The sequence below is a fragment of the Dama dama genome, chromosome 5, assembly GCF_033118175.1.
Source record: "Dama dama isolate Ldn47 chromosome 5, ASM3311817v1, whole genome shotgun sequence".
Taxonomy (NCBI): Eukaryota; Metazoa; Chordata; class Mammalia; order Artiodactyla; family Cervidae; genus Dama; species Dama dama.
In genome coordinates this window covers 90,976,576-90,994,631 of record NC_083685.1, presented here as the reverse complement: position 1 = coordinate 90,994,631, position 18,056 = coordinate 90,976,576, and the positions used below count along the sequence as shown (strand labels likewise).

Below are 18,056 nucleotides of genomic sequence, written 5' to 3'. Positions count from 1 at the left end.
TATTGCAGTTTGCATAGCCTTAGCAAGCCCCCCCCACCCGCACCGGCGGCCTTGTCTCTCTCTTATCTGTAAGAACAAGTATCTGAAAATATAGTCACTAATTGCCTGGGACACGTACAGGAAAACCCTGGTTTAGCGGTTTTTCATCACTCAGATGTAGATGACAGTGCTGGCTTATAACCCTGCGGCTGTGCAGCTAGACCACTGTGCTGATTTTTTATTTCTGTTCAAATTTCTTTTATAGTCAGGTAGGATAGGCTTTAAACCCTAAGCATTAACTCAGAGCATCTTTGATGCGTTTGGTCAATAACAACACGTGTTTTGAGTTGTTGACATGGTTAGAAGCACATGTTTTACGATACTCTCCTTTCACTGCAGTTTGAACAACTCAATTGTGGGGATATAAAAAGAAATCTTGTTTTTTAAATCCCTTTCTATAGCTCAACCAAATTCAAGGTGGGATACTGGAAATGCTAGAGATAGAACACCTGGAATCTAATCTTGGCTGTTTGACCCAGGCAAATTAAACCCTATGTAAATGCTAATTAATCTCAAAATAGCTCAGTATCAACATTCTAGTTTATTTATTTATTTTTTAATTTTATTTTTTATTAGTTGGAGGCTAATTACTTCACAATCTAGGAGTTTAAAAGCTATGTTGAAAAGTGCCACTTTTCTGACCGTCTTCTATTCAATTAAGTAGGTAATCTCAATAATGCTTTTTAAAATGACACTTAAGACTACCTTCTAATTAAAAAAACACAGAAGCCCCAGTCCATGAAACTCCATCCCTCCAAATCAAGCCTTCTGACAAAAAAAAGTCATTTTAACAGGACTGGATTAGATGATACACACCTCATTCAGGGCTACAATGTGGTGATTTTAAAATCTGGGAAGATAAACCCAGATGAAACCACCTTCAGAAGCTTTCTTTGCACAAGGTCCAAGAACTGCAGACAGCTGGGCATCCATGTGTACGGGAGGAACTGTAGTAATATAGACCACAACATACGTTTGTATAAAACTTAAGAACAGGCACCAAACTGTTAGAACCTAAACTAGAATCATATCTCACAGCCACAACACAATAGGCTACTTCACTGCCTGGGCACACAGAATTTGAGGCAATTAGACTAGAGCTGACATCAGGGAGCTCATTCTTAGCTGAATCTCACTCATCCAGCACAGTGTCTGAGATTCAGTGATTATCCAATAAACAGTCATTGAACTGAAATATATTTAATGGAAATACAATTACTTAAAAAAACTGAGCAGACACTCCATGTACTAAAATTACTTTATTACAGTTGATTTTTTTTAAACATTTCCTTTGCTATGATACAAAGGATACTTACAAACAAAATATTACATATGACCTTGTTTTCGCTCTTATGTTCTGACAACTTGGTAACAGCTTTAAATGCACAATCTATACAATTAATACAGGTTATATATGAACTATAAGGTATGTTGAACCAGAAGAATACTGACAATATACTGTACAATAAGCCTTACCAGTTAGTGCTGCAAACCATTTCTACCAAAAGGAAAATGCACATCTGTACAGTCACTTTTACCAGCTGGTGCTGACAGTGGGGGAGAGGCTTCTTCTCCATTGGAACCCTCGGGAAGCCTCCACTGTGGGTGTCTGTTTGGTCCAAAAATTAAGAGGACTATGTAGATTTAAAATTAGTCATCGGGAAAGTGGCAGAACATCACTTTCAACATGATAATCTCTCACCAAAAAAAATCACGTCCCAGCTTTAAAAGACCACGGTCCTTTGTCCACCATGAACACCCGATAGGCTCAAGGGCTTTGGGAGATGAGACGATGAAGGCTGCCAAAAAAGGAGGCAATAAACCAAGCCAAAATCTAGGTTTTGCAAAATCTTTTTTTTCCCCCTTCACCAAAGGGAACTAGAAAAGTACAAATTCATTGATGAACCTCAATGGTAACAAATCAGTTAGCTGATAACCCTCATTTTATCTGGACCCCTGACGTGGGAATAACTGAAAGAGACTGTGGATTATATACACCATTTTTAGAAAAGAACCTTTTGCTTAGTTAAAATTTTCCATTTAGCCACCAAAGCTGGTCCTGGTCTATTACAGGTGTGCATTCATCTTTCAATGGTCTACTCAGAAATTATAAGGTTACAGCTTTTTTTCTTTTAAAAAAATTTTTTTAAATAAAAAAGCAATTGACTGAAGCATTTTTCTTTTTTTCGGTAAATAGCAAAAATAAAAATAAAAACCAACCCTGGCATTTGCACAAATAATGCAAATGGAGCGATATGGCCTTTAAGGTAATGGGTTAGTAGAAAGGAAGAGAGAAGTGAAGAAAATTCAGAGAAAATGATGTATTAATTTTTCTTTTTAAAAATTTCTACAATACATGTGCAAAAAAATCATGCTGGTTGAGGAAAACAAAAGTAAATGAGTATATAAAACTAAAATCATAAATAATATGTTTGGATGACTGGTAAAAGCAGAAACCAACCTGGGTTACAAAAAGGATTATACATTCAAGATGCTCTTAAACCCAGTGGGATAACTTATGTTAAAACTGTGTTAATAGTTACGTTAAAAATCTCAAGTTTGTTTTTAAATCTTCACAATACAAGCAAAGCTGTTTTAAAATATACACTATACATATTTCTCATAGTCTCTCCAATCTCAATGCGCATTAGGCTATCCTTTTCATATACTAAAACAAGGGGTTTCTGAAAGCTAAATTGTTCAGAGCAACCCATCCATTATTTAAATGTTTATGTTTTAAATGGGTTAAAATCTTTAGCAGACTTACATAAATAGGATTTAGCAACACAAATGTTAATTTAAAAAACTCTAAAGCATTTACAAATTATCAGGTTGGAATAGTCTGGGGAAGTTATGTGCACTATACTTCAAAATGTTATTTACATCAGACCATTGCTTTTGTAAAAATTTCCCTAAAAGATAAAAAACAAATTTGGAGAATTAACCCATTCTAACCTAGCAGGGGAGGATCATAAAAGGAGAGGTAAAACAATAACAAAAGTATCTCTTAATAGAAACCCCACATATCCCTCTCCACTTGGATTTTGCCCTATGAAACCACCTGCAATTTCTAATAGGCTCATATATCAAATGTCAAGATAATGTGGTAAATTACCTTGTCAGATAAATTACTGGCCTCGAGTGGACTTAAAAAAAATGTTTTTCTCACCTGTGTCTCCGGCTTGGATTATTTTGGACACATGTATGTAATTAATTGGAGGGGCACTCTAAACAGGCACAATTCCCATTTAATATAGAGTAAAAGGTATGACATATAAAATGCTTTTGAGAGAAGAGGTGGTGGTTTCTTTGATATTATGAAATGCAAGAAAGCACATTTGGAATGGACACCAAAAAAGAGCTTTCTGGCAACACACCAGGGGCAGTCAACATTTTGATAAGCTAATATACTTGTCTATGACTAAACAGGGGTTAGAAGGCTTCCAATATTTCCCCCCAGGTTTGTTTGATATGTGCCAAACAGTCACATGGCCAGCTAGAATCTGCAAACATCAAGCAGTTCCATCCTTTTAAGTCACATAATTCATTCCATGACCATGTGTAATTATAGAAACAATAATGCTCATGCTGAGGCAACGTATTTGAGGGCTCAGAAAAAGCAAAATGTGCCACCAAGAGAAACCTGTTCCCACACAACTGGTCTTCATGCTTTCAAGTGGCCCTAATATACCTTTGATGCTAAGCCAAGCCATGCAAAAGCAGAGTACACACTTTTCATTAATATTGGTATCTCATTTCTAAACTCCACTGACCTCAGAATTGCCATAGAAACATGAGTAATGAAAGCATACAAGTGAAGGTTCATGGATTTTAAAAAACGCATTTCCCTCATCTATGTTTACCAGTTTTTAATACCTTAGGTTACAAGGCATATCAAGGGATAATGACAAAGGAACATATGTAGTTCTGGAAATAGGAAAAATGCTCCAGAAATGGGATCAATGTGCCAGTAATAAGCATAGTTCATTTAAAAATTCAGCGAGAGCCCAATAAACAGTTCCAAGCCATAATGTTATCTATCACCTGCGTTAATTTACACAAACATTAAAACTCTTGCACTTTATAGACAAAACACACTTCTGTAAACATGGCCACTGGGGGAGGGAGGCTCCCTACCTCATTCATGATTGAGAACATGTAATCATTATATTAAATAAAACGACTCTGCTTCAAACAATTTTAAACCTGACCAATCATTAAACTTAACTTCCCCCTGTTTAACAACATTGAAGCATTAATTCTAAAAATGTCACCTAGGATGGTTTCAGGGTTAGATGCTAGGACCACAACTGGCAATGACAGCAACTCCTCTCTAGCTGGCACAGACTTATAAACTTTAGTACAAAAACAAAAAAAAAAAAATACAGAAACTAGGTCAATTTGTTAGCTACATATTTACAGATAATTACATGATTTCTCCACTCACAATTGCTAAAAACTATGAGTGAAAAGGAAACTGTGCAGGTTGAATTACCCGTACTTTGGGGGGAATTCTGGGGTATCAAGATACCCTTTTCATTCATTCACAAGTCGCATCTTCTCTCCACTTTTTCAAGGCAAACTACCTACAGATGTCTAGATTAATAATATCCAATGGGCATCCTGTTTCAGAGAGGATTAACCTTTTTCTCTATTTAAAAAAGAATCTCTTGTATATTTAAAAATAAAACAAACCCAACACAAACGGATACACACACACACACACACACACACGCACACATCCTCTGAAACTTCAAAAAGTTCTGCTTGTTGGGTAACAGTTAACAGTGATGGTGATATAGTAAATGGCTCCCCAGTTTTTATTCTCTGCCTTTATTTTCTTTAAAGGAGATCTATTTTGGGGTGGGTGAGAGGGAAGTGCAAGTTTAAGAAATCCACAACAGGAAGATAAGGTGCATACTAATTTATGTATTTATGATCTGAGGACTACTATTAGGCCAAATGGATTCTCTTCCCTTGCATGAATGAAATTTTGGAAATCTGAATATAAGTGAGGGAAGAATTAGTCAATGTGACTTTAAAAGGGGCTACCAGAATTCAGTAGAAAATATAAACACACAACAAAGGAAGAGTTCTCAGCTTCACTTTCTTTTTCTAGACAGTGTTTAATAAAACTTCTTTACAAATTAAGTCATTTCCAATGTAGACTCATTGTAGTGATTTAATAAAAGTGCAGACAACATAACCAGACACACAGCAAAATAGACTTCAATCAGTAGTCCTTGCATACAAGAGGCAAGTCTGCTAAGTGTACAGCATACTCTTCATCCTTTAAGGAATCTGAGGATGGAAAATTTCCAGTTCTTAACAACTGAGAGTAAGTGAGGGCTTTTTCAAAGGTAATGCTACAACCTGGTTGGGGGCACTATCATGAGAGATGAGGGAAAACAGAGAATCAGTTTCTCTTTAACAATAATGTGTATTTTGGTAAGCAACTCCAAGATGACAGTCCAAGTTTTAGATCTGTTCCTTAGAGAAGACAAAATTTTTTTAAGACATAAGAGCCTCCTCTTTCACCATTATAGGAGATTCACACTTAAACATCTTAAATATATTATTTTCTGACTTGAATACACACTAGACACTTCACATTGTGAGCATGGAACAAAATCCAGGGCCATATAAACTTCCTAGGAAAGGGTTGCAGTGTGGGGCCAAATCTGTGCTTAAAAAGATTTGCCTCTGAAGGGGTGGACAGTACATGAAGAACTCACTATTAGCAAGCAAGAAGAGGCAGCTGAAAGGAGAAAGCCCCTTGCCAATACCAGATCCTTCTCTCCCAGTGGCCATTTCCTGTTGATTTTATTAAGAGAATCTTAGATGCTTTAGCAGTAATTCCTTTCTTGAATGTTTTGGTCCTTAGCAAAGTTTATAATTATTATCATCATTATTAATGGAACACAAAGGGTAAGAGGATCAATGGCACCAACACTAAGAAATATGTATGGAGTGCACATGAAGATTATGTGATTTATTGGCTCTCTTTTATCTCTGCAGAGGAATCACCACCAGTGTTTTTTAGTTTCCATGGTTCATTTCTCTCTGCATCACTATCTTTCACTGCATCGCAACACAAACTCACAGGAACACTAACTGGTTCCTTCCCCAGCATTACTTTACTGCAATGGAACTTATGGTTCCACGTTTTACTTAACTTTCTTTCCACCCACTCAAGTGCTAAGAAAGGATCAAAAAAGAAAAGACTGCATCTAATGACCACCTTCTCATAAATATCAACCCAGAGTATTCAATTGTTAAGAAACACATGCATTCTTGCCTTAACTGAGGACTGAAATAACGAAACAAAATAACAGAACCTTAAGTGCCCTGATGGAAATGTACAGTATGAGTTATATCCATCTATCTATACACACATATAGACACTCATATGTATATACAATATATACATACAAATGATAATAGCTATACCAAAAATGTGCATATTTAACACAGTTTTTAAAAGCCAGTAGATTATGGTATAATACAATTTATTTCCACTAGTGATGGCACAAATGGAGAAATGCAAAGGAGGTGTTTCAAGTACAATAGAGTCATTTTTCACAGGTGAAAATAAACAGTATTATTCCAGTGTCCAACACAATGTATTCTATAAAAGTTTAAAATGCCAGACATAAAGTAGAAAGTTTCTAAAGTCTGCCTTATGGTTTGAAAAAGATACTCAAAGAGTTTTTGATTTTTGAAAAGGGGGAGAGGAAAAATAGGTGGGAGTGGGAAAAAGTCAAGGACAGTTTCTTTAGTGAACTAAACGGTGTTTACTTGATGTCTAAGCAGCTGAAAATCATAATGACTATGCTAAAAAGTTCAATTTACCAATAAACCCTTGGCCTAGAGTACCAAGTATCTCATATCCGTGGGTGTGGCTTCAATTCCAGGACTGTTCATCTCTAGGCACAGAAATTACTTAGAAAAGAATGGCAGCTCTGAATAAAATATAAACATATTTTCTAGCTAATGTTATCTATATAATGAAAATGCTTCCAGATACTTTTAATTTGGGGTTAGAGCTGACTTTAATAAGGGGAAAAATAAATGCAAAAGGAAGGGAACCCCATTAGGAACAATGTATCAAGGTATGAGGTTTTGCATTTTTCAAATACTAACTTAAAAAAGGGGGAGAGAGTGAACCTAAGAAACTTATACTGCCAAGCTCTGGATGCCAGACATAGCATATATGACTTTCTGATATGCGTGGACAAATTTCCCATACTTTTTATTTTCTCAAACACATTTATATATAGTGAACACCAACACTGGGGAGGAGGTAGTAGTACTTTGATCAAATGTTGACGTCTGTACACTGATTCAGAACGTGCCTGCTTCTTTCTTTAGGATCTCTCAAAACCTTTTAAATTTTCTTGCTACAAGCTTTACGCTGATGATTCCTAATGTGTATGATATTCTTCAGAAGTTAGATCTTACAAACACACACAAATCAATTAATTTGAACCATTTTTGCAAACTATGTATACTTTAATTAAAATTAACTTAATGGAATAATCCAGGTATAGTCATGACCTACATGTAAAACTGGTTGCCACACAAATCAGATACAAAGACCTATTGGATAGACATCTGGAGTCAGTATTCAATCACAATTTTACAAGTACATACGGTCTGCATGAATTCAATAACTCAATTTGACTAATTCAAGTCCACAAGTGGACTTTAACATGTATTATTGGTAGTATTTTTTAAAGAGTTTTGTATGTAAAATTGATCTGCACTTCTATTCCACCCCTCCAATAGTACAGAGGGGCCAGATCTAGTAAGAATTTTTATAAAAGGTATCAAATTCATTATATTTTTATACATGTTATTAATTCTAAAGCTCTCTCCTATCATTTTCCTCCAAATAGGTAGACACCTCAGTTTGCTTGAAATACTGTATACAACATGAAAGCAAAGAGACAGAAAATTAAAAGCTCCTTTCATTAGACAGACAAGTAAGTACATATCATGTTCACCTAAAAACTGGTGATTTCAAGCCTGGCCAAGAGAACAATGTACCAGAGTGCTACCTGAAACACTGCCTAAAATTGTGTGTGAGTTCTACTGTGATCTTGGTTTTTAAAAGATTTACATTAATTTTTCTTCCAGTTACCTTTAAATGAATGCCAGAAATTCCTAAAGGGGAGGATTCATGGAGATTAGACTTGACATACCTGGGGAAGACTTAAATTTGGTTGAGAAAACCAAGATTTCAACAAACAGATTACTGGTTGGTCATTTGCCTGGATCTAGTTGAAGAGTATCATTGAGAGGGCCTTAGAAAATTCTACCTGTGAGTCCTCTGACTATATGAAAAGCAGGATCCAGAGTTAGCAGCAAGGGTTCTTCAAGACAAGGGAGGGGGCAAAACAATAACTTGTAAGAAACTCTGATCTATCACTGAAAAGAACGTTTCTTTTTCCTTCAAGTCATACTCACAGCTTCCTACCCACCTTCAACTCAATTTCCACACTAGCAGTGGAATACCAAGTAACATCTAACTTTCAGCATTGGGTTGATCCTTCATTGCAAAACAAAATAAAACAAAACAAAACATGCCCCTCTGTGGGAAAAAATAAAAAAGTTAGCGTTTGTCAAGAGATTCCCTGACCACCATAACTTACCTTACTTTTTTTTTTTTCTAATTTGCCAAACTAGCTAGTTCCTTTTCAGTAGTACTTTAGCACTGAGGCTAGAGACTTCTGGAAGTGGTGTTTCCTGTTGTGTGATGTTAACATGATGCCGAATGGTCACTAAGTCTCAAGGAACTAGAAGTTTGTAAAGTATTGCAGCAACAAAAAGAGCAATTAAAAAAAAAAAAGAGGACCTGCACACGCAGCAAAATCTACAGTGGTGATGAGGATTAGTCAGCAGCTGGTAAAGTCATTGGCTCAGTGACTCCTGGTTCACTATGGCAGCTAAACATTTAAACAAGTGGCTACTCTACTTGTAAACAGGAAATCCCATAAGCCAAAAGGGGGTAATCAAAGTATGTCTATGTAGTGTGGTGAAAATTCCAATAGATGGCAATTTGCAAATATGGCATCATTCAAATACCTCTGGCATTTGATTTGTATTGGCTATATATCTTTGTTTTTGTACAAAGTATAAGTACTGTTTGGGGTCTTGGAAGCTATAGAGCTTAGCTAGGATGAGATATCACAGTATAAGCAACAAAACGTCAGGATACAGAGGCTTCACCTCCTCACTCTTGCTGCTGAACATACCCACCATATGAACTTTCAGGGGCCCCCTCACCCTTCATGTCTTCCCCTTTAAAGGCTCACAGGTTCATTGATACAATTCCCACACCACTTGTGATCTCCTTAAGCACCTCCATCTCACCATGCCACAAAGAAGGCACAATTGAATGCACCAAAAAAAAAAAAAAAAAAAATTCACTGACAAATCTATGCAGCATTCAGAAAAAGAACTAAATTGTTTCCTACTCTCTGAAAAAGTCAATGCAACCCTTTAGTGTTCATGGATTTCCATGTTTTTTTCCACCCCAAATGAGGCTGAGAAGTCAGACCAATTTTATAAAGAAAATACATTGGTAAGGGGATACAGATGTGTTTCAGTAAGACCTTGTTTCAGCATATGCTGCCTGCTGTGAGTGGCTTATAAGAATCTGGGGTATGTAGAAAGGCTTTAGATCTTTTCACACCCTTCTTAGGATATATCATTGCCCTAAAGTGATGACTCAAGATACATTGCTGCATTCTATTTTTGCAGTATTCAAAAATACCCATCTACCCAATTTCTTATAACCACAGGCTTGATACATATATATGTGTGTGTGTGTATTTGTATACACACCTACATGACAATTCCCCTTTTCAAAATTTCTTCAAAAGTTAAAAAAAAAAAACCTGGCAGCCAAATACTATGACATCCCAATTAGTAAACACAAAACAGAACGCTTTACAAAAATGAGTAAGATATACCATATGCACTCAGCTTCCACACTGTAGTACCCAAGTGAGGAGGCTGCTGTGACGATGTCTGTAGGCAGTTTCTTTTGGCAGACAGCTCCAGCGGAATCGCCACTCTCAATTATTAAGTTATGTATAAGACATGTGTGACCCATTGGATATTTGAGAAGTGACACTCGTGCTTCTGCTCATGCCCTGCTCCGTCCGTCCCCCAGAAGCTGTCCGCCTTAGAGCCTGAGGGCTATTGCGGACTCCCATACTGCTACCTCGGGGTACCCCTTGCATTGGCCCCGAGGGGTGACCCCACGGCTGGGGTCCACCTTGCATTGGATGGCCCCAAGCTTGTGGTGGGCCACCCATGGGATGACCCCAGTGAGGTCCTGGACCCCCGGTTGGATTGTGAGACCAACCAGAAGCTCCCGGGTAGCTGTGGCTGAATGCCTCAGGGGAGAGATTAGAAAGGACCATGTTACTAAAACCTAGTCTCATGCTTTCAGAGTCAAAAGCTTCAATTTCTCTGGCTTGACGTTCCAACAGGCTTCGTATTCGTTCCGTGCGTTCATTCTGCAAAGCCAACATTTCTTCTTCAATCTGTTGGGGGTTAGAGGGAAGCAAAAAGAAAGCTGATTTATTTTTTAAAATCTATAAACTAATAAGGAAGTCATAATTAGTCAGCTTTGAAGTGAATCATAAAGGTCACACTGGCTATTTTGTGGATGTATATTTAAAAATCAAAGAGATGTACTATAGAAATCATACACAATTTATATTTCTAAGATGTGTAAAACCAAATTCTTAAAAGCAAAGGCAATAACCTCTATTGAAATAATAAATCAAGGCAATCATCATCAATGGCTACTAAATCATTACGTAAAACACTGAACCATTAGGTAAAACACTGAAGACACCTGGGACTTTCCTGGGCCAATCTTGTAAATAACAATACCTTAGCCATCCCTGTCTCTAGATTGTCAACTGGATGACTTCTGAGTGACTGAGTGACAGTCATGCAGTCGTGTCCAGCTCTTTGCGACCCCATGGACTATAGAGCCTGCCAAGCTCCTCTGTCCATGGAAATCTCCAGGCAAGAATACTGGAGTGGGAAAAAAAAGAAAAAGAATACTGGAGTGGGTTGCCATTTCCTTCTGCAGGGGATCTTCCCAAGCCAGGGATCAAACATAGGTCTCCTGCACTGAAGGCAGATTCTTTCCCATCTGAGCCACCAGGAAAGCCTAAAACACTGAATAAAAAATGAAAATCGGTGAAGGGAAATTAGCGTTATCAGACACGCCAAAATGTCACTCTATTAAATGTGGTATTGGTGTAGGGACAAATTATTAGTGAAATAGAAATAAAGATCTCAGTTTGTAGGCTTTTAAAGCAGGACAAAAGCATTAATTAATTCAATGGGGAAAAGATGAATGTTTAACAAATAACATAGGCACAATGGCCAACTATCTGGAAGGAAATAAAAATGGAACTCCATCTTACACCATATTCCAGATACACCAAAGCCTTAAGTGAAAAGCAAACAAACACAATCCATAAAGTTTTCATTAAAAAGTTAGGAGACTCTATATACCTAGAAATTAAATGGTTGGGTAGCCATCATAATCAGTTCTGGAAAACTGGAAGGTATTACAAATAAGTGTAGTTGACTGTACATACATTTTTTTAAAAATGTAGAATAATTCATAATAAAGTCGACAGGCAATGAAAAAAGTTCATGTAGAACTTTTTTATGATCAAATTGACAATTGCCTAAACCCACTGACCAATATTAATATCACTTAAAAGGGGGACAGCTAAACATTATATATCTCCTGATGTAATGCAAAAGGAAGTACATAGTAACCCTCATGAAAATTCCTTGCAAAAAATTTTTAAAAAGAGAAGAGAATTTAAATATAATCATATCTCTGGATCTAATTACCAACTGATGGGAAATAGGAAGTAAAAGAGAGAAGGATACATTTTTAAATGACACCAGAGGACACAATAAGCCAAAACTGGAATTCCTACAGAGCAAATGATCCAATTCAAATGAAAAAAAAAAACAAAACACGGGGGTAAGAGGGTCCTATTATAGACTTGTTGACTTAAAAGACAATTAACCAAAAGCAGTATCTGGACCTTGTTTGGACCCCAATCCAAATAAGGAATTCAACATTTATAGTTATGTTACTATTTTGCTGAAATTTTAACGTAAATGAAATAAGAAAAGTCATAAAAGGGCTTCATGTGGGCCAAGTGAGGCTTACTTGTTGTTATACTCTGTTAGTGGTGGTGGTTTAGTCACCAAGTTGTGTCTGACTCTTATGACCCGATGGACTATACCCGCCAGGCTCCTCTGTCCATGGGATTCTCCAGGCAAGAATACTGGAGTAGGTTGCCATTTCCTTCTCCAGGGGATCTTCCCAACCCAGGAATCGAACCCAGGTCTCCTGCACTGCAGGCAGATTCTTTACCAACTGAGCTATGAGGGAAGCCCCAACCCTAACCCTACTCTGTTAGCACCAAACCTAAAGGAACAATTCTTGATTCTGTGGAGATTAAAGTAATCTTCAAAGAGAATTACCCAGCACGAAACAACCAATATTCACTCTGGTTCCACCTCTATTTTCAGATGACTGTTTCTTATCTGTATAGCCAGTAAGTACAAAGTGCAGAAAATATAGTTAAGATTTTTCGGTTTTTGTACAGAGGGTACCTTGCCTTGGTAGCTGCCAACTGATCCCAAACTGCTTTACTGTTATGCACTTCAGTTGAAACTGAAATATTGGCCCTAAAAATCAAGGAGCAACTCAAAATAGATTTATGTATTTATCACTCTACTGTTCCTTCATTATTTGTAATACTAACTAATCGGACATATTTTCTCTTATCAAATTAATATAAGCCATATTAAAAAAGTAAAATAGAGGGAATTCTTTGGCAGTCCAGTGGTTAGGGCTCTGCACATCCACTGCAGGGGGCTCAGGTTTGATTCCTGGTTCAGGGAACTAAGATCCCACATGCTGCATGGTATGCCCTTCTCTCTCCCAAAAAAAAGTAAAAAAAGAAAAAAAAAAACATTCTACCATATTAATATAGCCACTACTAGCATTAATTCAATTCACTTTTATTCAATACATCATAAGCATTTTTCTATATTAATACTATCTTTATAGCCATCATTTAAATGGTTGAATAAGATTTTTTAAGTGGCTTGGCTATAATTAATTATAGCTCTGTTTTAGATGGCTATATATTTTAAAACATTATGAAGTATGCTGTAATTACCATATTTATGCATCTTATTTTTCCTATATTTGGATTTCTTTTCCTTAGAATAAATTCTCAAAGTCTTAAATATGTAACATTTCCAAAGCTCAATATATACTTCCAAGTTGCTTTGCAAAATGCACTAACTATGTATGCAAGTGCCACTGCACTGTGACCAATGCATATCAGTTTTATGCACACATTTTCCTAGGCTTTGTAGAACATGTCCACTTAGTTCATATATTGAAATAAGACTGTGTAAGATACTAACCAGCATTAACTCTGAACCACTAGGTGGAGCTACAAATACAAATACATAGCCCTACTCCAGTACTTTAAATCGTATCTAGATTACTTATATACCCTATACAACGTAAATACTATGTAAATAGTTGCTGAGGCTTGGAGCAAACTGCAGTTTTGCTTTCTGGAACTTTTGGGAACTTTCTGGAATTTTCTTTCCCCTGAGTACTTTCAATCATAATCTGTTAGTTGAATCCATGAATGCAGAACCCACCGGTGTCGGGGAGCTGACTGTAAATAGTGCCAATATTTCTCTTACAACACCACAGAAGTTTCCATTTTAGTAATAATTTTTTAAAATAACTTTTTCCCTTTAAAAAAATTATTCATTTCTTTATTTTAGGCTGCACTGGGTCTTCACTGCCGTGTGTGGGCTTTCTCTGGCTGCAGCAAGCAGGAGCTGCGATCCAGCAGCTGTGTGCGGGCTTCTCACTGTGTTGGCTTCCACTGTTGCACAGCACCGGCTCTAGGTGTGTGGGCTTCAGCAGTTGTAGCACTCAGGCTTCAGTGGCCTCGCAGCATGTGGGGTCTTCTCGGACCAGGGAATAAACCCATGTTCCCTGCATTGGCATGTGCATTCTTGATCACTGTACCATCGCAAAAGTCCAATGATAATTTCTTGAAGCATAAGAGACATTATTTAAGACTGAATTTTAATAAGCAAGCTGGAATCAGATTTATTAAATCTGTACATGGGACAAACTAGACTCTTCTCAATATTTATATGCATTTCTATTTTTCCCATTATGAATGGGAAACATAAGTGAGATAATTTTTAGAGGCAAGTACCCCTCGAAGAAGCCAGTGATGAGAGTTGTGACAGAAAGGAATATTTTATTTAGGTATCCTATTCGTATTTATATTTTAAGAATATATTTTTAATTTAGTAAGGCATTCTATTTTTTTGAGAAGAGCTACTGGAAGTAGAAGAAAATCTGTGGACCAATGGTCTAGAAACCATGACAACTTTTGATAAATTAGGCAAGTACTAACATACAAAGGATCATTGGACCTAAGACTAATCACCTGCTGGGAACTTATGGTTCAGGAATTCTAAACATAGCTCTGAATCCTGGGTACAACTGGTATTCTATTGCTTCTCATGACAAAACTTTCCTTTATCTTTCAAAGTTTAAAAATCTCTGTCCATTAGCTTTTCCCCCAAATATGCACACACACACAAAACACAGCTATAATACCTTAAAGAATGGAAATGAATTTGGGGGTTCTAGTTCTATTCTCTAATATATCTGACAAAGAATAAGTTAAAAGAGAGAAGAGAGACGGGAGAAAAAGATACATCTAGAAGTAACATTTTCAGCTTGTGTAGAACAGGTTTTACGTTCTGTACCCTAGTACTCTTCCACCAATCTGTATAGTTCCAGGCCCAGGACATAAGAGTAAAGTATATGTTCCAAATCCTTTGCCTCTGCCTCTCTCAGGCAACTACTAAAGTTCTTTTACTTCTAAGAAAAGAAGTTTTTTATCCAAGTTTTTCACCAACCTCTTTAGGTAGAGCTAGGTACACAAAAAGAGTGAGGAACACAGAGCCAGAGGTACTCACTCACAATTCAACTGTCTTCACATAACCCCATATCCTTCCTCTAGTATTAACTACTTAATTATATTCCCCTGATGTTTAGAATTCATTAAGGTTCATTACTGAATCAATAATTTTAAAGAAAAACACTACAAAATTAGAATCAAGGAAACATGATATAGTGAAAACAACCTAACACCACCTCTCTCAATATGAAAATGTACTCATAAAATACTTCTGATGAAAGCAAATGTTAGCACAAATAACTTCCTTCTATCATCTATACCTTTTGTTCTAGGAGTGCCCTGCGGAGGGAGACCCTCTGCTCAAGTTCCCGAAGCTCTCGATCATGCTGGGCCTCCGCCTGCATCTTGATTTTGCTCTGATATGCATTTAACAGCTCCAGTTCCTGCTGCAGCTGCATCTTCAAAACCTGGCACTCTGCTTCCTGTGCTTCATCCAAACGCAGCTGAAAGAGAGGGAAAAAACCGATATATCCTACTGTGAACTATTTATTCAAGACCTATGGAAAGAAGGTGTGAGAAAAGGCAGACTACTCTTCTATGGGATAGACAATTGTTCTCTTTTGTATCTTGGAGTAAAAATCTCTGAAAAAGGAAGGCACAGTAACCAATGATGATAACAAAAAGACAAAAGCTATCATACGCTATTTGAAGGATGTCTGAATAACCAAATTTTTCTTAAGAAAAATCTAGAATCTGATTAAATGATATAAGACACTGAATCTCTTTTCTGCAATGAAAATAATTATAGAACAGGGACCAGCAAACTACAGCTCCAGACCAAATCTGGACAGTTGACTGTTTTAATTAATTAATTTTATAGTCCCCTAATTAAGAATGGTTTTTACATTTTATATGGCTATAATATAAGTACTCACATAATATCCTCAATTTTGTATCCTGGCCCACAAAAACTAAAATATTTACTATCTGGCCCTTTAAAAAAAAGTTCACAAAACTTATATAGAAAATACTTTGTATTTGCCTCCATTAAAATGTCACCATTTAGATTTCTAATACAGTACTACTTTTTGCCCAATGCCTAACAAAGCTGTTGCTCTAATCTTGGTATACTCTTGGGATATGCGCTAAATAACTGAGAGGCACTGGCAAGGAGCCTATTTAGAATCTCATGTCTAAATGTATCAATGAGAATTCTATATAAGTCATGCCTACTCCCAAACAATGCAGAGACAGGAAAAATACAGATAACCACTACTACTTCCCAGGCTGTAGGAGAGCTACCACTTCCTATCAGTGCTTTAATTACTGAGACTTCACTCAGGAGGTGGAAGGAAAGGGGCCCTGGATTTGCTCTGCCTAAGTAACACAAACTCACCGCCTGGGTGGAGAGCATCTCATTAATGCTGTGGTCATACTGCTCCGCCAAGATGGCCAACTTCCGGGTCTGTTCCTCCTTGAGTCGCTTCAGGACCGCCTTGTGCTCACTCTTTGGTGTAGTCTCCAGCAGGTGATTTCTTAACGCTTTGTACTGTCTGGTTTGGATTTTACAGGTGTCCTGAAACTGCTTTTTTATTTGGAGTTCTTTAGACTGAGAAGGAAAAAAAAAGATATATATAATTTTTAACATATGGCATTTGGTAAACCTTATGCTTATATGAAACAAAAAGGCTACTAGGAGAAAGGGAGAGGGGAAAACAGAATGGTTACATCATAACGTTGCAGGTACAGTATGTTTCTGCTTGGCTATTAGGTCAAACCCTTAGATTCTATGTATTACAAAAGCTCTAATTTAAAACATTAGAATATCAAGTACCTCATTTTTCATATGACTTCAAGTAGTACTCATTATGTTGGTAACAGTTACAAATAAATATTAAAATTAATTTTGATTACTATGTATATTGATGACAGAAAATTAAATTTCTTCTTATGCATTAAGAATAGTAGATACAAAAGATTTTTATTGGCCAGACAATATCTTATCAGATTTCTAAGGCAGAAAATAAGCATATTTATTGTTCCTTATCTGAGACACCTTGCTCCAATTTCTTTTAATGACAATCTCAACTCTAATGACATAGTCTGTGAAAGACCCCACAAAAGTAGGCTATCAGTAACTGACTAACATTATTATAATTATCTTTCCCTTAAGGGGAATAAACTGTGGGGCAAGCGAGGGGATAGCCCTTCTTGAGGTGATGATAAAAGACATGAACTACATAAACATTTTGGAGATAATTTGAGTTCAGAGACAAAGGGGTTTGGCTTTAGTTTTTGGTTAATCACAGGTTAGTTATTTCTATGAACTCAGGTTTGAACAAAATTTGAAAAGAGATATATTTCTATAAGGTATATTGTTCAAGCCTACAAGTGAGAATTTACTCATGTACTTCACTAAGGCAGAAGCTATAGTTGAAATATTGACTGGCTGATTCAGTGTGCAACAAATGCATATAAAACCAAAGTAACATACTTTTCAAGGAAGTAACTATTCATCCTCTCCACCACCTCTGCCAATAAATACCAAAATATCAAATACACATTTTCCATATTTTGTACCAACCAAGTCGAAAGGTCAAGAGATGCCGAGCTGCAAAGAGAAACTCTTAGTTCAGCTATGTTTAGTGGTGCCACTCTTAAATACTGTTCTTGATTAACAATATTGAAAGAATATTCAAGTTAGCCAGGAATGGGACAATGACATTTAGCCATTCTTTTCTACCTCTGTGTAACGGCCTCCAGTCTTTTAAAAGTTTTTATTTTTAAAATATTGTGTCAAGAAAACACTGTAATTATTCCACACCACTAGTCTAATGAGAAAGAGAGAAAAAAACTCCTTGAAAAATGTGCTTTTTCTTTAAGAAGAGTAATACTTGTACCAAGAATAAACTATACCCCTTAATGTTTGACTCAAGTGAAAGCAAGAGGAATGTTAAGTTACAACTGTTTCTACTCATC

General features: G+C 36.6%; 1 protein-coding gene across 3 annotated transcripts in view; it reads right to left on the bottom strand.

Moving 5' to 3' along the window:
- Window positions 1-1,285: 1,285 nt before the first annotated feature.
- The window catches only part of TAOK1 (TAO kinase 1), a 96,473-nt gene continuing 79,702 nt past the window's right edge, over window positions 1,286-18,056 (bottom strand). For 2 of the 3 annotated variants that reach the window (XM_061142964.1, XM_061142967.1), the window contains 3 exons: window positions 16,474-16,686; window positions 15,398-15,580; window positions 1,286-10,595 (listed from right to left, as the gene is read on the bottom strand). In XM_061142964.1, coding sequence (XP_060998947.1) covers window positions 10,134-10,595; window positions 15,398-15,580; window positions 16,474-16,686 — 858 coding nt within the window. In that variant the 3' untranslated portion in view covers window positions 1,286-10,133. Of the gene's footprint in view, window positions 10,596-13,905; window positions 14,190-15,397; window positions 15,581-16,473; window positions 16,687-18,056 lie in introns of those variants that run through there. The other variant, XM_061142966.1, reaches the window with a different exon arrangement.